Below are 23,295 nucleotides of genomic sequence, written 5' to 3'. Positions count from 1 at the left end.
TCAAATAAATAAATAAAATCTTTAAAAAAAAAAAAAGAATATGGGATATGAAAAAAAAATCAAAATCAAAATATCTATACCTAAAACAAATAAACAAACAAAAAAGATACTAGACTTCTCTCTAAAGAAAAAAAAAATATGGGATATGGGGGGCGCCTGGGTAGCTCAGTGGGTTAAGCCTCTGCCTTCGGCTCGGGTCATGATCCCAGAATCCTGGGATGGAGAGTCGCGTCGGGCTCTCTGCTCAGCAGGGAGCCTCCTTCCCCTCCCCCGTCTGTCTCTCTACCTACTTGTGATCGCTCTCTCTGTCAAATAAATAAGTTTTTTAAAAAAACAATACGGGATATGGGGAGCTGGAGAACATAAATGAAAGAGTGTAAGCTTAGGTCAGGCAGTCTGGATTTGAATCCCGACTTTGCCGCTCACCGCTAAGTAAAGTTAGGCAACTCACCAAGGCAGGACCAGCTACATAATTTGGAGAACCCTGGGCCAATAAAAATGCAGGGCCCCTTATTCAAAATTATGAAGAACTTTTCAACAGCAAGTGCAGAACATTAAATCAAGCATGAGATCCTTGAAGCATGCAGTCAGTTCTGCCATCACACGTCACCTACCATGAAGCCGCTACCCCTTCATCTAGCCTCTCTGCATCTCTGTTTCCTTCTCTGTAAAATGGATACCATAATAGCACCCATATCACAGCACTGTTGTGAGGCTTAGATTTGAACCTCTCATTATAAAACGCTTATAAGAGGGGTGCCTGGGCACCTGGGTGGCTCAGTGGGTTAAGCCTCTGCCTTCGGCTCAGGTCACAATCCCAGGGTCCTGGGATGGAGTCCCGCATCGGACTCTCTGCTCAGCAGGGAGCCTGCTTCCCTCTCTCTCTGCCTGCCTCTCTGCCTACTTGTGATCTCTGACTGTCAAATAAATAAATAAATAAATAAATCTTAAAAAAAAAAAAAAACGCTTATAAGAGCACTTGGAACCATTATTATTTTAGAAATTCTCCTTACTTAATCCTGATTGAGTTTACAAAAGACTGATGCCTATACTACTTATTATTTTTTTTAAAATCTGTTAGAGAGGTACCTGCGTCATTCGGTTAAGTGTCTGCTTTAGGCTCAGGTCAGGATCTCAGGGTCCTGGAATCAAGTCCTGTGGCCAGCTCCCTGCTCAGCAGAGGGGTCTCCTTCTCCTTCTCCCTCGGCCATTTCACAACCCCGCTCCGTGCTCCCTCCTGCACTTGCATGGGTGTGCGTACTCTCTCTCTCTTCTCAAATAAATAAAATCTTTTTTAAAAAAATCTATCAGGCAGGGGCGCCTGGGTGGCTCAGTGGGTTAAGCCGCTGCCTTCGGCTCAGGTCATGATCTCAGGGTCCTGGGATCGAGTCCCACATCGGGCTCTCTGCTCAGCAGGGAGCCTGCTTCCCTTCCTCTCTCTCTGCCTGCCTCTCCAACTACTTGTGATTTCTCTCTGTCAAATAAATAAATAAAATCTAAAAAAAAAAAATCTATCAGGCAAAACAAAGTATATTTCTAATTAGAGAACCAAACCCAAGACAAAGATGGGCTTCAGACAAAATGACCACAAAATGAGTTTTTTATTTAAGGTCTACAGGGAAGAAGATCTCTTTCTCCATTCCCACCTACTATTCTGTCTTATGTATAGGGCAGTCTTGTGTCTAGACAGGGCCGGGGTTAAGAGCATGGATTTTGGGAGTCAGTGAGAACACAGTTGGACTCTCTGGCCCTAGGTCCACTAGCTCTTTCAATTAACTTCTCTACCCCTTAACTTCTAAGGATTTACTAAACCTACATTTCCTCATTAATAATGCAGACTCACAGGGGGTTTACAAAACAGTCACAGGCTGATAGAAAATGTAGTCGCCGTATATATGTGGTGCTTAACTTGAGGTCTGGAGCCTAGTCTTGTTCATGAAACAGGAGCCCCAGGACTGTAGTATGGAGCCGCACCGCACCTCCAGGATGGGAAACAGCAGGTGCTTAATAGGCAGTGGGCCAGAAGTATCTCACACGCCCAAAATTACAGTTTCAGATTACAAACATGAACTGTGTATCCATGTCAGAAGGAACCTGAACTGTCCCATTAGTAACCTACGGGCTCAAAAGACTGCTCCTAAAGTTAGGATTGCCCTGATTAAACGAAATTCAACCACCTATATTATTAGCTTTATTTGCCAAGAATATTTTACTTTTATTAGCACTTTCAAATGGATTGATGCATTTGCTCACCCAAATGTTAGGTATTTTATTTATTTTTTTAAAAGAGTTATTTATTTATTTATTTATTTGACAGAGGGAGATCACAAGTAGACAGAGAGGCAGGCAGAGAAAGAAAGAGAGAGAGAGAGAGGGAAGTAGGCTCCCCGCTGAGCAGAGAGCCCAATGTGGAACTTGATCCCAGGACCCTGAGAGCATGACCAGAGCCGAAGGCAGCCGCTTAACCCACTGAGCCACCCAGGCGCCCTAAATGTTAGGTATTTTAGAAATAACGACCTCACTAAAGCAGCCACATAGACTGTGGTCTGGGACCAGTACAGGACTTCAGCCCAGCTCTTCGACTTCAAGGAACACGCTCCTTAACTGTGACTGAATGTACCACACACAGGGACAGAAAAGGCACTGCCATGTTTTAACTTACAGCTTTCTGATAAAAATTCTGCCTGTGTCATCATTAAGGCTACCATAATTGGAACAAGTAATTTCTAAATATAAAGAACGAAAACCAGACCCAATCCAAGTACTCCGGACACTCTAAAAAGTCATTAAGACAATAGGATAGTCTATCTCCTGATCAATGCCTCCAGCACATTTAGTCTTCTGCATAAAACGTCTCAAAGCCCTCATCAACCAAAATGTCCGTAAGGTGCTCTTTGGACAAGGTCAAGTCCAAACTGCTTAAGCTACCTAATCTCCCACCAGTTCCCTCAGTCCAGCCTAAGCTTGAGCCACACAGTGCTGCTCACCAATCACCACAAATGTTCTGTTTCAGGTTCAGGACCTGAAAAAATCTCAGAGTAGCCAAGACAGAGATAGAAAGTATAAGTGCCTTGAAGGCTGGAGAGGAAGGCAGGAACAGGTCATGCAGGCCTGTGGAATCATGACAAAAATCCTGAAATTTCTTGCAAATGAAAGGGAAACCACCAGTTAGGCCAGTTAGAACAAGATCATCTCATATGCATTTTTATTGAAATATAATAAATATATAACATTATACTAGGTTCAGGTATACAACATAATGATTTGCTATTTGCATATAATGCAAAAACGATCACAATTAATGGATATTAATTAAAGTCCGTCACCAAATATAATTACAAGTTTTCTTCTTGTGATGAGAACTTTTAAGACCTACTCTCTTGGCAACTTTCAAACACGCAATCCAGCATTAATAGTTATAGTCACCATGCTGCCCATTACATCCCCAGGACTCATTCATTTTATAACTGGATGTTTATACCTTTTGATTTTTTTTGCCTATCTTACCCCTCCAACCCTCCGCCTCAGGCCATCTGTTCTCTTTTTATCTATGAGTTCTTTTTTTGTCTTGTGTTGTTTTGTTTTAGATTCCACATAGTATGTGTTTTTCTCTCTCTGACTTATTTCACTTAGCATAATGCCTTCAAGTGCAAACGGCAGGGTTTCCATTTTTATGGTTGAGTAATATTCCTCCGTGTTTGTGTGTGCATGCATGTGCGTGTGCACACATACACAAACACATACATATCTCTAAGTATATACACATATTTCCTTGATCCGTTCCTCTATCGATGGACACTTAGGTTATTTCCATGTCTTGGCTTGGACATTATTATTATAAGTAATGCTGCAGTGAAATGAGAGTGCAGACTTCTTTTCTAGTTAGTGCTTTTATTTTCTTTGGATAAATACCCAGAAGTGGAATTATTTGTTTATTCAGTAGTTCTATTTTCAATTTTTTGAGGAACCTCCATACTGTTTTCTGCAGTGGTTACACTAATTTACATTCTCGCCAACAGTTCACATGGGTTCCCTCTTCTCCACATTCTTGCCAACACTTGTTTTTTCTTATCTTCTTGATAATAGCCATTCTAACAGGTCTGAGGTGATACCTCCCTGTGCTTTTGACTTACATTTCTCTGATGATTAGTGATGTTGAGTATCTTTTTAGGTACCTACTGGCCATGTGTATGTCTTCTTTGGGAAAATGTCTACTCAGAGCCTTTGCCCATTTTTTCTTTCTTTCTTTTTTTTTAAGATTTTGTTTTTATTTGACAGAGCGAGACACAGCAAGAGAGGGAATACAAGCAGGAGCAGTGGGAAAGGGAGAAGCAAGCTCCCGGTTGAACAGGGAACCCAATGTGGGGCTCAATCCCAAAGTCCTGGGATCATGACCTGAACTGAAGGCAGATGGTTAACGACTAAACCACCCAGGTACCCCCTTTGCCCATTTCCTAATTTGATTGTTTTTCTTTGCTAGTAAATTGTGGGAGTTCTTCACATTTGGATATTAACCCCTTATTATTTGCAAATTATTTGCATTTTGTGTGTGGGGGGGGGGTGCCCAGAATATGACCAGTTAGGCAAGGGAAAGCGATCAACTTATATTTTTAAAAGTTCCTTCTGGCTACTGTGATTCCAGAATGGCAAATGAAGAGAAGGCTGTGGTGAGGAGACCAGTAGGTGAAGGCAGCACAGCTGTCCCAATGTTCACGCCTCTCCATCAAGATTCTGTTCAGGGACCTGCTCTCATCAGTGAAACTAATCTTACTAGGGCTGAATCAAAATGAACAGGTTGAATAAAACGGCTGCCTAAGTGTAAATTAGTTTAAAAGTTCTTCAAATTAAAGAAATGTTCTTAGGGTCACCTGGGTGGCTCAGTTGGTTAAACATCAGACTCTTAATATCAGCTCAGGTCATGATCTCAGGATTGTGAGATCGAGACCCTCCTCACTTCCCCCCTCTCCCCTTTAGGATCATGCACTGGGCATGGAGACTGCTTCAGATTCTCTTTCTCCCTCTCTCCCTTCCCCCCTAAAAAAAATTCTTAAAATTCTTTAATTTTTTTAATATTCAGTTTAAGTCGGATTTCAATTATTTCTATGAGCCTTTCCAAGTACAGGTATGTTTAATTCATCTCAATAGTCCTATATGATTCTCTCCTCTACAGAGGTAGGCCCAGCAGAGGGTTAAAATAAAAGCAGGGCATTTTGAGTCAGATCTGAATTTAATCCCCTGGCTCTCACTTGGGAGAATTATACTAGCCCCCCCTTATCTACAGGGGATACATTCCAAGACGCTCAGTGGATGTCTGAAACCATGGATGGTATTGAACCATACTATTTTTTCTCCCTACACATACATATGATAAAGTTTAATTCATAAATTAGACTCAGTAAGAGATCATCAATAGTAGCTAATAACATAGACTAATTATAACAGTATACTGTAATAAAAGTCATGTGCATGTAGTCTCTTTCTCTAAAGATCTTTGTACATGTCGTACTCACCCTTCTTGTGATATGAGAGGTTAAAATGCCTCTGTGGTGAGCTGAAGAGAAATGAACGATGTAGGCATGGTGAAGCAGCATCAGGCTCTATAACTGAAACTATGCAAAGCAACACCGTGGGTAAGGGGAGACCATTTTACCAAGTTTTCCAGAACCTGTTTCTCCATCTGTACGGTGGGAATGCATCTACCACAAACAGATGCGATAAAGTTTTGTCCACATGTAATGTAAGATGACTAGCGCCTGCCACGTAGTAGATGCTCAATAAATAGGAGCTGTGCAAAGACGATAGTATTGTCCTTTCAGGGCAGGGTCCCAAGACAGTCACTATATAATTGATCCACAGGGCGGAACCATATAGCACCCTCCTTCAAAGCAACACTCTCAAGTGAATGTAAAAGTCGGCTCTACCAAACAGAGCCTAAAGCCAGCCACATACCACCTAAAAGACTCAAGAGATAATGTCCAAATTCAAGATTCTTTTCATTATATGGAAAGCTGAATCACCTGAACAGCTAATAACTTACTTGTCTAAAATGTTTGGTTTTATTTTATCATTGACTCATCCACATTTGAGAGATAAAACACCAAGCTATGCCATAAACAAGCACACTTACATCTTTGGTATATTTTAATTTCCAGAATTCTGTTTGACATTCTGCCTGTGCAATCCTTGTAGCAAAATCATAACTGGAACATGTAATTTCCAAATACAAAGGGCAATAATGAGAGTCACTCTAAGGACTCTTGAGTACTCTAAAAGACAGTGAGACAATAGAATGTTCTCTCTGACTCACTACCTCAACTGCATTTAATAATCTGTTTAAAACCCATCAGTGTTTCCTCATTTCCAGAGGATAAAGCTCCTACTCCTTGGCAAGACCCACATAATCCTTCATGATCTAACCCCATATAGATATATATATATATATATCGTATATATATACGATATATATATATATATATATCATCTCTTCTAGCTACCAAAACCAGTCCAGTGACAACCATCTCCACAGCTTTTTAAAAAGATTTATTTATTTATCTGAGAAAGATGGGGGGGGGGGTAGTAGGAGAGGGAGAGAGAAAATTCCTAAAAGACCCCCTGCTGAGCACAGACTCTGACACAGCACTCTATCCCATGCCCCGGAAACTGTGACCTGAGTCAGACACTCAACCAACTGAGCCACCCAGGCACCCCCACAACTTTGACTACTCCCCAAAATGACCTGTCGCTTCACGCCTCATGCCACCGTATCTTTGCACGTCTTTTCTTTTTTTTTTTTTTTTTTTTGCCTGAAATTTAATTCATTCAACCATCCATTCATTAGTTTGCTGAATGTACTGTGCTGGATGCTAGATACACAGTGATGAATAAAATAACTATGATCCCTTTCCTTTCAGTCTTTTGACTTACAAGGAAAACAAATACACATAAATTCATGTATTAAAAAGTGCTGTGCATACAATTAACAGGAGAGCATAATAGGAAATATCAGAAAGAATTTTATATGTATATAGATTTTTTTTAAAGACCTTATTTATATATTTGAGAGAGCATGCTCATGCACGAGAGAGAGAAAGAGGGCGTGCACATGCACAAACACAAGCAAAGGTTAGGGACACAGGGAGAGGGAGAAGCAGGCTTCCCCCTGAGCAGGGATTCCGACTCAGATTCCATCCCAGGACCCTGGGATCATGACTCGAGCCGAAGGCAGACACTTAACTGACTAAGCCATCCATGTGCCCTGGATGAATTATATTTTATTGTCATAATCAGCAAAAGGCCTGCTTGAGGCAATGCATTTAATAATTTGGGACATAGAAGAGGGGAAAAGATAACATCAAAAAGAACCTGGAGGCAAAGATGGAAGGCAGAGGAACAGCAGCCCAGAAGCTCTGAAGCAGAAGGGGAGCTTGACATGGTCCAAGAACTGGATGGAATGAAAATGATCAGGGAACTAAGGTATAGGAGATGATTTCTCAAATAAGCAAGAGAAAGATCGTGAGCATAGTGAGCCGTGGGAAGAAATTTAGATTTTGTTTCAAGTGGAATGGAAAGCCACCAAAAGATTTAGACAGGCAATTACCATAATCTGATTTACTTTCTAAAGGATCGCTCTAGCTGCCCAGTGGAGTTATCCAGGGGGACAGCGATGAAGGGGAGAACAGGGAGAGAAGTCAAGAGGGAAAACTACCTGGCATTCTCCACCCAGTCAGAATGATGGCCTCAGGATCAAATAGAAATCCCATCTTCACAAAGAAATTAATTCCACATCTAAAGACCTAAATGGGTCTTTCCTAAGTGTGAGCTGATTCAAAATTCTTCAAAGGGAAAACAAACAAACACTCACAAATTTTTTTAAATTTTGTTTCTCTCAAGGTAAAAATCAAGAAATCTTTTTTATTTACATAACCTCCTTCCATGTGGGTTGATTTCGTACTGGAATGGATTTCAATAGTCCTAAGTGATGCTTTGCACTAAGAGGTAAACCATAAAAGTGGCAAAAAACAAACAAAAAACCCAAAACAAACAAACATAAACAACAACATTTAAAAACAGGGTGTGTGGCCATGTGCGTGTTTCTAACACACACAGATCACAGCCAAGGGGCCTGCGTTTCATCATAGCCAGAAACAGTCTAGTGACTTTAACCACTCTGTGTCTTGATCTCCTTACTTGGAAAATAGAGATTAAATGAGTTAATAAGTGTGAAGTGCTAAAAATAAGGGCCAGGCCTTAGAGCACAATAAATGTTAGCTAGTAACAATATTTTTTAGAAAAATGGGTCATTACTTTCAATGTCATGTTTTTGTTTATTCTGGTCTCTATTTTATTCATTTCTGATTTTTGTTTGTTCTTTCCTGCCTCTACTAAAAAATTTCAACTAAGTTTCTTCTTTTTATAGTTCCTTATAGCATAATGCTAAGTTGTTTATGTGAAACTTTTTTCTCTTAATAGAAGCATTTATAGCATAAATTTCACTCTCATATCTGCTTTTGCTGCATCCCATAGATTTTACAATATTGGCTTTCTTTTTCTTTTGTTTTGAGACATATTTTGATTTGCTGTTTCTTATTTAGCCCATTGTGCAGTAGTATGTTGTTTAATATTTATGTATTAAATATTTAATATTTACATTGTAGAATTTCCAACTTGGTTTTATTGTTGATCTTTAGTTTTGTACTACTGTACTTTAAAAAATATATTTGGTATGATTTTTGTCTTCTTAAATTCGTAATATTTGTTATGTCTCCTTTTAGGTGATTTAACCAGTGAATTCTTCTGTGTACTTGAAGAAAACATGTATTCTAATTTTCTTGGATGGAATGTTTTATATATATCTTTAAGAACCGTGTATCTGAAGTATGCTTCAGGTAAAAAAAAAATTCCATGTTGGAAAAAAAAAAACTTTAAATGAGGGTCCTCATTTAAAATAGAACATATCAGGGGTGCCTGGGTGGCTCAGTCAGTTAAGCATCCAACTCTTGATCTCAGGTCTTAATCTCAAGATCATGAGTTCAAGCCCTGCATAAAATAAAATGAAATAAAATAAAGCATATGGGGGGGTGAGTGGAGGATGGGTGAAACAGATGATGTGAATTAGAGTACACTTATCATGATGAGCACTGAGTCATGATGTTTAGAACTGTTGAATCACTCTATTGTACACCCCAAACTAATATAACACTGTTAACTATACTAGAACTAAAATAAAAACTCAATTTGAAAAAATTTTTTAAATAATAGTAAAACAGTTAATAAAAAACAATATGGTCACACAAATTGTCTTCTCACTAGCCACAGGGTTGGGCAAAGCAGAAGAGTTTTTCTAAGCCTCAGGGTTCCTCGAAGGTAAAACAGATTTGATAATAATAGTATTTTTCTGGGGCACCTGGGTGGCTCAGTGGGTTAAGCCACTGAGGCTTAGGCTCAGGTCATGATCTCAGGGTCCTGGGATCGAGTCTCGCGTTGGGCTCTCTGCTCAGCGGGGAGCCTGCTTCCCTCTCTCTCTCTCTCTGCCTGCCTCTCTGTCTACTGTGATCTCTCTCTGTCAAATAAATAAATAAAATCTTTTAAAAAAATAGTATTTTTCTAATGGGATTATTGCATAATAAATGAAATCACATGTATGCCTCACAGTACCTACCACAAAGTTAGCACCCAGTAAATGTTCGTTAATTATTATTATTATTGAGCAAAAGTTATAAATAGGTTTTGTCCATGTATGACTACAGGAAAAGATTCTATTACGTATATTCTACTGCAGCCAGACTTCGGGATTCAAATCCTGCCCACCCATACCCTGACCCCTGACCCAGCTTTGTACAATCTTGGGAAGGTTATTTAACCTCTCTAAGCCTCAATGTCTTCATCTAAATGGGAATTTATAACTCTTTATATCTACCCTATCAGCTTGATCAAAGGAAATAATACAAAAATATACAGCCCTCAATAAAAAGAGCAAGCACTGGGTAAATGCAAGCTGTTGTCACAAATAGTATTATCACCCATGCAGACTCAATTTCCCTTAGAAAGGAATTAAATCCTCAGCTGGCTCAGTGAGTAGAACATGCAATTCCCCATCTCCGGGTCATGAGTTCAAGCCTCATGCTTGCTGTGGAGTTTCTTAACAAAAAAAATGTAAAAGTAAATAAAGTAAAATTGTTTCAGACAAAAGCAAAAAAAAAAAAAAAAAAACAAAAAAAAAACACCTCAGCTTCTCTTTCATCTCCATGCCTCCTACCCCTCCTCCCACCCACTGTACTTATAAACACCCTCTTCACAAGTCTCTGTTTGCTAAAGGGAAAAGGGAAACACAGGTCAGATACAGACCCCTTTCACCTACACAAATCTAGAACATACAGCGAACTTCAATTTTTCTAATATAGAAATCTAGGGTGGTAGATGGTTCAGATGTCATTTCTTTAAACAAGGTTTTAATACCAAGGGTCAAACATGGAGGATAGGAAAACAAACCTTACTCTACCAACAAGTTAAAAGTCACGAGCAGAAATCTTGACTCAGCTTAAGCCATCAACCAGGCTTCTGGGGTTAAACAGCATGGTAGAATTAAATAAACATTAAGCCAGTTAAGGAACAAATCATTAAGTGGCACAAACCAGGGTCGGAGAGAGAGATTCTCTTACTCCCAACTGAAAGAATGAGAGAAGAATAAATAAGGCAGCAGGAGAAAGGTGGCAGGTAATTGCTGCTCCTGGGGAATGAATTTTCTCCTGGACATAGGGAGAAAGAAAGGGCCACAAGGTTGAGAAGGTCAGCAATAAAAGAGCAAACACCAGCAGCTGTAAAGTCAGCCTCCAGCCGTGGCAAAGGTACGGAGGATGACATCCCGGAGCTGTCATGAACACCAGCTGATGGTTTGATACGAGGCAGAGAAATGAGTCACATTTCCCACAGAATTCCTAATGGAATGCCTTATAACCTGGGACCCTGTGAGAGGGTTTCACCTACTTGGTAGTAGAGTTCTATAAGGCTTCCCTTCTACAGAGCTGAGATTATGGTTCTTTACACACACTAACGAATCATCCCTGTAACAGGGGTACTAAGGAGGGGCTCAGAGGCCAGAGGGAAAAGGGGTGAGGAGAGACGAGAAAAATGAGCTGCACAAAGAATGGAGGCGTGGAAATAGAGAGCCAGGAAAAGTAAAAAGGTACACCTTACGAGATTTATTTTCTTTATGTCAATATGAGCCTATAAGAAGAGATTAAATCAGTGGTTTCCAATGCTTTCTGTTACTTATTAAAATCCCAAACAAGGCTGTGAATCATCAACATTTAAAAAAAAAAAAAAAAAAAGCTATCATCTTTCGCCAGTGTTCATTCTCCCCATTCCTAATCCTTAAGTAACGACTTTTTAAACACGAGACCGAGTAGAACCAATAATTAAGATGGTGAACTCTAGCACTAATGCATTACCTTTCATGACCAAAGCCAGGACAATGAGACTACAGAAGCTGTTTCCTGCACCCAGGGCTAAGAGAAACGGACCTGGGGAGAGAGGGGCGGTTCATGGGCGGAAACAGAGCCCAGAAAGGGTTTGATATACAATCACGGCAGAAGCCAAAGTCCTGGTTTATAAATCAACATTAACTGATTTTGAAACTGTTTTGAAAGAAACTCAAGTTTCCAGAAACAGAGGAGGAGTGCCACCAGCAAGGGGTTCATTTCACCCTCCAGCTCCTCGTTGTTGGAAGCAGAGCACATGCGTTTCAATACTCATGATGGCCTGAGCCCTATGGTATCAGAAAGCTTGGGGTTTAATGAGAATAATTACAATGTCGAAAAAGCTTATTAGAATGGACTTGACTTAAATTTCTAAACTGCCTTAAATTCTTGTCAGTTTCTATGGGGCATGAAGCCTTTCACAACTCAACAACTATTTGTTGTTGTTCTTTTTAAAAGATTTTATCTATTTATTTGTCAGAGAGAGAGAGAGAGAGAACACGGGTGCACATGCGCACACACATGGAGAGGAGGGTCAGTCTCCCCGCTGAGCAGGGAGCCCCAATGCCAGGCTCAATCCAAGGACCCTGGGATCGTGACCTGAGCGGAAGGGAGACGCTTAACTGACAGCCACTCAACCTGGGGGCTTGTCAGAGCCACAGCTTCTTGAGCCCCAACCCAGATATAGAGTCATAAACCCTGGAGTTTAGCAACCTCTGGTCAAACAGGCCATTCAGGTTTCCTGGTTCAATTCCAGCTGATTAACACTTGCGGTCAATGCATCTGTCAGAAGCCACAGACTTGGGGGGGCTCTGGAGTCTGAATTCCAGCCCCAGTCACCATGTGACTTTGGGGAGTTACATCTCCTCCCTAAGCTTTCCTTTCCTCTTCCACTCTGAGCACTTGGCTCCACGCTCAGTAAATCTCTCTGCCGTCCCCAGTGTGGGGCCCCAGGCGAGAGCTGAAGATCCCTGGGACACCCTGCGCCCGCCCGACCCCAGCTCTCAGTCTGCAGAAGGGATTTGACAGCCTAGCACAGAGGGTGGCACAATTTATCTGCAAAGGGACATCAAATTTTTAAGGCTTTGCTGTCCAAATGTCAGCTTCTCAACTTTGCTACTGTAACAGGAAAGCAGACATAGACACTATGTAACAAATAAACAGGGCTGTGTTCCGGGAAAACTATTTATGGGCACTGATATTTGACTCTCATACATTTTCACACATCCTGAGATCTTATTTTGCTTTTGATTTTTTTTCAACTACTCAACAATGCAAAACCCATCCTTAACCGTGGGCCCTACCGTGCTCAATAGACAAAGGCCACAGGGGATTTGGCCCAAAGGTTATAGCTGGAGGCTCCTGGCCTAGCACTCTTGTGTGAGCAAAACCATGCAGCTCCACAAACCAGAGTTCCTGGTCAGTCCAACTAAAGTAATAACGCCCGTCCTGAAATCTTGTGGGATAATAAATAGCTGTAACAGATATCTGGGAGGCTGTCTGGCCAAGAGAAGGCACGCGGCCGGTGGCAGCTACTGCCATTAGTGTAACGAAGTGTTCACCTCGTGATCCAAGATGAGGTGGAGCAGGGCAGGTACACAACCCATGAGTGTAGACGAAACAGAGCTGTGGGTTTGCAAACCGATTTGTGCTAAGCACCCCTGGACACACAGCTATTCACGTACTGCTGAATTTATATACACACCAGCAAGCAGTGAAAAATAAACACGCTGTACAAAGGAACACCAATCACCTACTCTCTTGACTTAAAAGAAGACACGGAGGTTATTCCGGATGTCCAAATTGCTGCCATGTGTGGACTGCCCTGCTGGAGCAAAGCAATGGCTCAGATAAAAGTGTATACACTCTGTCTCTGACCTCAAAGCCTACAGGAGTTCACACCACCAGACTGAGCCCAAAACCGCATGCCCCTGGGAGAATTCACAGCTGTTCAACATCTAGGGGGCCAATCGGGCTCAGGATGTGGAAAAACCTAGGACTCCATTTTAGGTGAAATTCCAAGGAGTCAAGAAAGGCTTCAGTGTGTCCATGGGTCCAGCATTCATGACTCACTCATCATTTGCCTCCCCTTCGGCTGCAAGGGTCTGACCCACAGGAGTGCCTTCCCTTCTGCTCCCCCCCACCGCCGCCGGCAAGCACTCCTTCCCCTCATCTTCTTCCACTGCTCTCACTGCCTCCGTCCCTGGTTGGTGGTCCCTTCTGATGGTGAGGAGGAAGACCTGGATAAACACGCCGTCCAGGACAGTAACCACTACCCACAATCGCCCACAGAGATTTTGAAATACGGCTGATGTGACTGAGGAACCACATTTTTAACCACACTTTTAATTTCATTTTATTTTATTTACATTTAAAAACTAACACTCGATTCAACTCTTGGGAAACTTTTGAGCACCTCTGAAGCAACTTCAACACAGGAACCTACTTTTTTATCTGTACACTTTATAAAATCTAAATTTCTGATGAAAATTCAGCATCCGAATTGAGATATGCAGTAATGGCAAAACGTACGCTGAATTTTGAACACTTGACAAAAGATGTATAGATGTCTTGCTAATTTTTATATTGATTACATGTTGAAATCTTTGAGATATACTGGGTTAAATGAAATACGTTATTCACGTAAATTCCGCCTGTTTCTTTTTGTTTCTATGTTTTAACGTGGCTCTTAGAAAATGTAAAATTGTGTCAGTAAGCTGCATGAGATTTCTATGGGACAACATTGCAGTAAATAGACATATTACTTTCATAACTCATATTCATCACAAAGCTGGAATGTGACTTCGCACTGGTTCAGCTCTGACCTCTGCACCCCAAATCCTCTTACCCCCCCCTCACCCTAGAGAACAGCCCTTCTTTCCCGGTTACCATTTTTCCTGCTTGATAAGGCAAGACCTTCACAGAGAGACTTTCACCCCTCTTTAGAGTCAGTCTACTGGCGTGGCGGGGAACAGCAAACAACAGTGCCAGGAACGGCAGCCTCTGCTCTCTGCAAGGGTGTATCCCACTTGTCCCAAGGAGGGAGATCATCCCAGAGCACTTCCTTGCTCATTTTAGTCCTTGAAACGTAAGATGAGCTCCAGGTGCACATTCTAAACCCATATCATGACTCATTTTCAATGCAGGACATACGCATCTTACTTCCCACTCCCTCGCCATCAGGATCTGCTCAGGGCAAGATGCAAATACAGTTTTCGTAACCAACCAAATAAGTTTTTATTTTTGTGTCCGATAAAGGCACAGCTAATAAATACACTAAAACAAACAAACAAAATAGCCTCTGAAATTAGAGAGAAGTGCCTTCCAAGAAGGATTTTTTGTGTAAGAATTTTCAAATCTGAATTAATAGGAAGGTACAACTGATTGAATGAATGTGGGTATGTGTTTTTATTTATATATTTACACTGACTATGTCTATGCAAAGACATGTGTTTCTTTTTTACACAAACACTAGAATGACTCAAGTACGAGGACCCCTGTTTCCTGGCCCCCAAGCCATCTCCTCGGGAGTCACTTCCCCCAAGCACCAGATGTTGTGAGCCCCCTCCCTCCACATCACACGGGTAATGAGAGGAGGCCCGGAGATGATGGGGTCTGGGGCACAAGGCCTCTCTGAGAACGTTACTTACCCCGAGGCTCCTGTTTATTGAATCTCTGGATACCCTGGGCCAAGGTCTCTGATGAGGCAAATTTAAATCAGTTTAAAAACAGAACCAGAGCCAGGACTCTCAGTCCTTGAGCTGAGGTGGGGAAAGAAAACAATAGCGAAAGCACAGATAATCCCTTCACCTCACTTGGGCCATCTCCTATGACCACCTTCCTGGCAACCATCCTTGACACACCTGTTAACAAGGAGAGGAATTAAACAATTTGGGGTTTCACTCCTCTCCCTTTCCTGACTCTGGTGGAGGTGCTAATTGGCAGTAAAATGCATAAAAGGTGTACATCAGAACGGCCAGGGACGGACAGGATCTGGGTAATCCATAAACTGAATAATGAGTGTTTTAATAACCAGGAGCTAACTGCAGCTTTCTGTAATGGGATCCTGGTAGCACTTGTAAATCTACTCTCTCCAATTAGAAAAATGCCTTCCTCCACTTTTCCCAGAAGCCAGGAAACAGAAAAGAACTCCTCCAACTCCCAGCCCTCAGGCACAAGTGTGTGTTAAATTTTCACAAACAGATAGAAATTTTCCTCCTGGGGAGGAGATTTCATAATTTTCCCCAGTCATCTACTGGAAAGCTTAATAGGCTCCCTCTGCTTTCCTCAAATCTAAACCCTTCTTTAAAGCCCACCAGTTCCCAAGACAGCTCTCCTCGACTCAAGCTGTTATCTAACTATTAATAATACTAATAATGGTTTTGCCATATGTGTACGGCACATTCTGCTTTGAAGAGTGACTTTGCAAGCATTAACTCTTTTGGACTCCGATGCTGCTCCAGAGGGGATCCAGGTTGGGGAGCCTGAAGTTTATACGATTTGTGGGTCTCTTTAGGAAAATGAATAGAAAATTATAAATACAAAAATCCAGGACCTTCTTGCTATACGTTAGAGTGAAAAAAATCCATTCTATATCCATGAAAACTTCAGCTGTTTACAAAAAAGAGGACAGGTTAGACCCATGTCTTTTGTATTTTTATAAATACAAAAATCCAGAGCTTTGGAGGGGCCCTGAATCTTAGCCCAAAGGGAAATCTACCTCTGTACGACACCCCCTCCTTCACTCCCACCCCCAAAGGGACGTGTGGGCTTCTCAGGCTAAGGGGAGGGGTCACGTGACTTGCGCAGGATCAAAGGGCTATTCAGTGTTGGAGGCAGAACCAGAACTTTCTTACGTCCCCAGTCTCGGTGGCCCCTCTATTTCCCCTAGTTCCTCGGTCACAAAGGAAACTCTGAAGAAGGAACAGATAAAAACAACACAGCTAAAAGTGATCCCAACCAGGCTGGTGTTAGGAAGCTGTCTAGACGGCGTATTGCCTGGGTAGTCGATGGTGAAATAAACACAGAGTCCCCACAAACATTCACTTAAATTGGCACAAGACACACCACATAACCATACAGAGCCAGGTGAATTCCACCTTCACCACTGACTAACCACAGGACCTGGGACAAGCTACTTAGCTTCTTTGAACTTCAGTGTCTTCGTTATAATCCCAGTTCGCATGCGATGATGTCTTTAAAGCATTCAGCACAGGACCGAGCCTGACCACGCTAGGTGTTCAATAAACAGCAGCTAATATTGTTGCCGTTGTTCTCAATTCATCCAAAGAGCGCTGCTTCTTCACAAGACACCCGTTCCCCACAGTGCGCAACTGGAAGTTGCAAAAGCATTCTGTTCAGTCACCTTAAGACTGAAAATGAGCCAGGACCGCTGCCCAGACTTCAGCATCCCAGAAACATCGTAGCAGATTTATTAGTCCAAGGGCTTCGTCTGTTCCACTTGCTGGGGTGATCTTAGAGTTTCAAATTTACAATCTGTGTATCTATGAAGTCTCTGTGGCTTTCCAGGCTCAGCGAAGCCAGACTGTTTTCAAACACTTCGAGACCTCAGTATGAGAACCACAAATTGGGATTGTGGGTGTTGGGGGTTTTTTGTTTTGTTTTGTTTTTATTTTTACTTTTTTGTTTGTTTCTGTTAACCTGAAGAACCAAAATGATCCTAACAAAAGATAAGCTATTCCTGCTGTCTCTTCCTTTCAGTCCAGGCCTCCTTTCCCCTTCCCTCCAGATTTCAAATTGGCTCCAGATTTTATAGGAGACACGGTAACAGATGTACGAGAAGCAAACAGAGAAGGAATTTTAAGGAGAAAAATAACTGATAAGCTCTAACCTACTTGCTATACGTTAGAGTGAAAAAATCCATTCTACATCCATGAAAACTTCAGCTGTTTACAAAAGAGGACAGGTTAGGCCCACGTCTAGAAATTTCATCTCAAAAAAACAAAAAACGAATACATTAATGCATTGATGCATTCAACAAACATTTAGGTAACATGTTAGTGAGAGGCAGGCTGGTTCTTAGGGATACCAAGTTGCATTAAGACAAGGCTTTTGCTGTCCCCAAGACTCATTTGGGCAGCCACCCATACCTCCATCCATATATTCCGGCACCAATAGCACTATTCCCTCATCGTGCTTAGCAAACGCTAGCTGATTGACTTACTGAAGGCCCCCACCCTTGATGAGTTCCCAAACAGAGGAGTCAGGAAGGCAAACAGTGAACTGACGGGACAGGGTAATCGCCGCTGCTACAGAGATGAGCACGGAGACCACGGGAGCCGGGGAAAGCCTGCCGAAGCACAGGAAGGCTTCCCCGCAGATGGGACCCTGACCTAGGAGCTGAGAGATGAGCAGGACTTCTGTCGCTGGAGGAAAAGTGATAGCGGAGGGAATTTCCTGCAGAGAAAACAGCACGCCGGCAGCGACGGATTGCTAATGATTACCCAGGACTTACGATATGTCGGGTTCTGTTCTACAGAATCAGCTCATTTATTCCTCCTAACTCTAAGAAGTCAGCACTACTTCTGTTCCAATTCCACAGCTGAGGAACCTGCTGAAGGGGGTCGCTCTGACCTCAGAGCCAAGGCTGTTAACCCCGATGCTGGCCCACAGTGACCCAGAGCCAGGAGGAAGTGCCCCATCTACAGACCTGGGATGAGCGTAGGTAAGTGTCTGGGTGAGGCAGCAGCAGGTGGTGAGGTCAGGTGTAGGGGCAAGATGGTGAAGGAACGTGAGTGAATGCGGAGCTAGAGGTAAATAGTTAGGTTCGTCCCCCAGGGACTGGGGGGCCAAAACAAGCTTTCAGGCCCGTCAGTGGCTTGATCAGCACTGTACTTGAGCACAATACCATGACAGTGATGGGGAAGATGGGCCAGATTTGGGGGATGATGAAGAAAGGGAGCCTACTTCAAAAGATAGAGCAGGGAGGCCTGGGTGGTTCAGTGGGTTAAGCCTCTGCCTTCGGCTCAGGTCATGATCTCAGGGTCCTGAGCCCGTGTCGGGCTCTCTGCTCTGCGGGGAGCCTGCTTCCCCCTCTCTATCCCTCTCTCTGCCTGCCTCTCTGCCTACTTGTGGTCCCTGTCTGTCAAATAAATAAATAAAATCTTTAAAAAAATAAAACAAAACAAAACAAAAGACAGAGCAAACACTAGACCCTGACCGAGGCAGAGAGTAAGAATGGGGAGTAACAGGTAGGTCTGAGAGATTCTTCTAGATATAACTGATGCAAGATGGTGAAGAATGAGGTATGGGGCAGGGGGAAGAAAAGGAAATGAGAAGACACCAAGTTCATAACTTGGTATCACCAGTTGCCGAATTTCTCATCCATCTGAGTAAATGTTACATGGGGATGGGTGACTGGGAGGGAAGAAAGCGGTGGCTTAGTCATGCACCTGTCGTGTTATTGTCTAACTGCTTCATGATCATAGGTCTGGCAAAACCGTGATCTTCGCTAAGGCAGAAATGACTCATAAGTATCCTGTGTCTACACATCCACTCAGTGACCCTTTTAGCGCCAGATACAAAGGCAACTGAATACAATTCAGCAAATACTGGTAAATACTAAAATGCACCAGATACTGTGCCCAAGTCAGACCTGCCGACTAAAGGTATCAATCCTAAAAGAAACCAGAAACAAGTTTTATTACATGAAAAATTTTAAGACTCTCTAATGTACAGAAGAAGAAAAACAAATGACTAACATGAATGTAAAATTTTGCTTCACTAGTAATCAAATAAATACAAATGAGATACCTTTCTTGTCTATCAAAATCTCTGAGACCTTTAAAAACACTCTTTGGAAAAAGACTAGTCCTTCCCTTAATTGTTCACAACAGCACAGCTCCCCAGGAGGGCTGCCTGACCGGGGGCATGGCAAGAAAGGAACCTAAGACTTGGACTTGTGTTTAGCCTATGCTTTCTAACGTGCAGTTATTCTCACTTAACCCCTAGAATAACCCGCTGAGGAATGCATGATTATCCCCATTTCAGAAACCAGAGCAGTGAAATCAAGAAACTTGCTTGTGGTTACACAATTAGTAAGTGGTGTAGCCATAATTAAAACCCACATAGTTCTAGCTTCAAAGCCCAGGCGACGTGGAGTGAATAGGTATTTCACAATTTAATGATTATTGAGGTACTAATCATTGTTCTGTTAGGAGAGCCAGCTCTGCGCAGGGGCAGAATGGGCCTTCCCCATACACAGTACCTTGAGGGAACCGTTCTATGTGCCACATAGGACCATTCCCGGCAGCCACGGCATGGGCTTCTCCTCTTAGCTACTCAGAGATCCCCATTTTTAGGGTCACTATGTAGTCCATAAAGATATTTTAATCAAACTCTATCTCAGTTTTCTCATATATAAAAATGGATAATAAAATCGACCTCAAAAATCTGTCAAGAAATTAGTTTTCACCCACAGAGTAAAGTTAACATTGCCTCAAAGGTTATCTTTCAAAAAAAAAAAAAAAAAGCTCCATGATAGTACATTTGAGGCAGTGTTCAAAACCTAGCTCCAATGCAGGATGTGGAAAGCCTGTCTTGAGGAGTCAGTAGGAGGGTTCATCGCTCTACCCCTCTGCATAGTATGCCTTCCACAGATCTATGTTACTCTTCACGTTGTAACATAAATGTTCACTTACTTTTCCATCCTCTTTCCAACACCGTAAACAACTTGAGAACCAAGTCAATGGCTCATATACCCCGTGATGCCAACACCAAGCCATGGGATGGCATGTGGCAGAAAATGTTTAGTTGAAAAAAAAAGAAAAAAAGAAGTCAATCATTTCACCTTCATAAAACCCTATCAGATAATTATCATAAACATCTGCATTCTAAAATGAGCAAGATGTAGTGACTGCCTAACATCATGTACAGGAGGTCAGTCTTGCACTGGATCCGGGTCTCAGGACTCTCCACTCCACCATGGATGGACTTCCAACAACCAGAAGGGGAAAAGGCCTACCATAGGCCATTAAGACCAACAATGCACAAAGGTACATTGTTTCTCAAATGTGGTAAGGATTCTGAATGGTATCGGGATATCTTAGAAATTGGTCACCTGAGAAAGTGCAGAGAACAGCATGAAAGTATAAGAAAGTTTGGCAAATCTGGGTCTAAACCCAAGCTCACTTCGAACTTCACCCTGTTGTCTTGGGCAAATCTCTTAAACTGAGGAGCCTTGGTTTCCTCGTCTATCAACTGGGATTTTTTTTTTTTTTTTTAAGATTTTATTCATTTACTTGACAGAGAGAGAGAGATCACAAGTAAGCAGAGAGGCAGGCAGAGAGAGAGGAGGAAGCAGGCTCCCTGCTGAGCAGAGAGCCCAATGCAGGGCTCGATCCCAGGACCCTGGGACCATGAGCTGAGCCGAAGGCAGAGATTTAACCCACTGAGCCAACCAGGCTCCCCTAAAATGCGGTTTTATGCAATGTTACTCACCCTGTAGCATTCGATGTAAGAATGAGAGTTACAGTATATGAAAGAAGCAGAAGACATATTACAGATTCATTAATCTGTAGTTATCACTACATGTCAGAAAAAAGTGGCGCGTACCAATGCCTACGCCACAGCGTAGTCTTCCTCCCCTATCTTACTTTGTTCCCACAACAACCCTGGGGAGTAGGTGCTATTACTTTGATCTTACATTGAGGAAACTCTGACTCAGAGACATATAAGTAACTTGTCCAAGGCCACACAGGTGGCAACAGGCAGAACCTGCAAACAGACCAAGGTCTTTCTGAATCCAAACCTCTTTGAAGTTTATCTGTCTGCATCCCAGATGGGTTTCAGTGGAGGAAAGATAAGGAGGACTCAGATGTGCCCCCAAATGTATGAGGTCAATGTGAGGCGCTTGAAAAGTAAGCCTGGATCAGATTCATGTGTAGCTTGGGGTATTAGTTTAAAATGTTTGGAACATGTGCAAGATAAGGCAGGGAGAAGCCAAAAGAAGAAGATGTCCAATGATAAACGCCATGCTCCTCAATTTCCCTTTCAGCTAATAATATAATAAATAGTAAAGAATGACTCATACTCTTATTTCAGTCCTTGTGCTGAGTCTCCAAGTTAAAAATCCCATATTGTAATACCAATGTATTACGTATTTCCTCTTGATCTTGCTACCATTTGTTATGTCCCAGAAAATGTTCCAAAACCAAAGAGAGGAAGTTCAGAAAAGTCACAGGAAATATCTGACCTCCTTTACTCTAAGGGAAAAAAAAAAAAAAAAGAACAAGAAAACCTTTCCTAGGTTAGTCTCTTATTTGTATCATTAACACCAAGGCATGTTATAAGATGACAAGATGACACAGGAAGTAACTAGTTTAACAGTAGATGGCTTCAAATATCTTACAGAGAAACAAATAGTATTTCACAATAAACAACAACAAAACTCTTTTTGTGGTGTTTTCCTCTATCACACACAGCTCCCCCAACCTTGGAACAAACAGGCCTTTACATTCTCCAGTCAAGGCCCAGGAAACCTTCAGGCTGTGAATGTTTAAGATTCAGGCAGTCAGGAGTCAGGTTAGGCAGGAGGAGAGATAGGCATGAGGAGAGACAGGCGTGAGAAAAATGAAAACAAAAAACAAGTAAAACGCCTCTCCCTGTGGAATGTAAAGTTATCAAGTGAGGCACGGAACCCACAAACCCACAGCCTCCCACCTGACACCACAGAGCTATAAACCCAAAACGACACTTGGTCTGGGCTCAGAACCCAGACTTGGGGAAAGAAAACTCAACAAAGAAGGGGTGGTTCAGCGGGTTCTGCTATGTAGTGAAATCATTGGGTCTGTTCAAATTTATGAGCTTAAGGAAGGGTCAGAAATTCTCTACTAATAAAAACATCTTTCAGTGAACTTTCCCGAAGTAAAGTTAATGGCACATAAAGCCAGCAGTTCACACAGAAAACTCATTCCTAAGGGACTACCTGTAAACTCTGAAGTTTGTCTTCGCGAGATCAAATGTTCAACAGAACGCCCCTCTGCTCACTCTCACCCCCATTCAAAGTGCTATATCCTTGACCACCAGTCACCCATGCCCAGACTCTTCTCCATTCCCCTTGGCCCCTGCGAGGCCTCAGGCAACAGAGCCTCGGGACCCGCGGGAGCACCCCTCCCCTCCCTGCCATCCCCATTATTCGGCACAGAGCCCTGCTCTCCCCTGGAGCCAACAGTCTGCAGCTCCTTCAATGCAGGCGCGAGCAGGCAGGAATGGTGGGAAGAGAAGCCGTGCCAGCTGCATGTTTCAGAAGCTCCCTCCATATGCATTTGCCAAAGGAACAAAAAGAAAATCAATGCCAGGAAAAGACAACTGAGATGAGGATGCAGTGGGACGGCGGCTGACTCCTTGCCTCTGAGCAGCAAGGGACCGGCCATCCACGCGTCCGAGCCACAGACCCTAGTCGTTACCTTCAGGATGCAGGCCATGGCGCTCCGCCGGCCCTTCTGCCACCGAGCAGCGGGCGCGCCTGGGTCAGGGGCAGTCCGGGCGACAGGCTGGAGGCTGGTACCGCGGCAGGACCGCTCCAGCCCACATTCCCGCAGATCCAAATAAGGGGACCGCGGTGCGAGCTGCGCGGGCACAGGCCCCGCCCCCCGCGCCTCGGCCCCGCCCCCGGGCCCGTCCACTGGCTGGCGGCCCCCGAGACCCCGCCCACGGATTACGTGCCGTCCCGGTCTCCCGCGGCAGCCCCTCGATGCTTGCTACTTTTTCTTTTTTCTTTCTCCCTCTTTTTCTCCCCCACCCCCCACAGTAAACGTTCTGTGGTTCAACGTATGCAAAGCCGGCTCAGCAGCAGGCAGGG

At 42.9% G+C, this 23,295-nt stretch overlaps 1 protein-coding gene across 3 annotated transcripts in view; it reads right to left on the bottom strand.

Annotated features, from left to right (window-relative positions):
- The window catches only part of ST6GALNAC3 (ST6 N-acetylgalactosaminide alpha-2,6-sialyltransferase 3), a 528,670-nt gene extending 505,590 nt beyond the window's left edge, over positions 1–23,080 (bottom strand). For all 3 annotated transcript variants that reach the window (XM_082686593.1, XM_082686594.1, XM_082686595.1), the window contains exon 1: positions 22,901–23,080. In XM_082686593.1, the coding sequence (XP_082542719.1) occupies positions 22,901–22,918 (18 nt within the window). In that variant the 5' untranslated portion in view covers positions 22,919–23,080. The remainder of the gene's footprint in view (positions 1–22,900) is intronic.
- Between the last annotated feature and the right edge of the window lie 215 nt (positions 23,081–23,295).

This window comes from Mustela nivalis, assembly GCF_964662115.1.
Source record: "Mustela nivalis genome assembly, chromosome: 10".
NCBI lineage: Eukaryota > Metazoa > Chordata > Mammalia > Carnivora > Mustelidae > Mustela > Mustela nivalis.
This window is presented reverse-complemented; position numbering and strand designations above follow the sequence as displayed.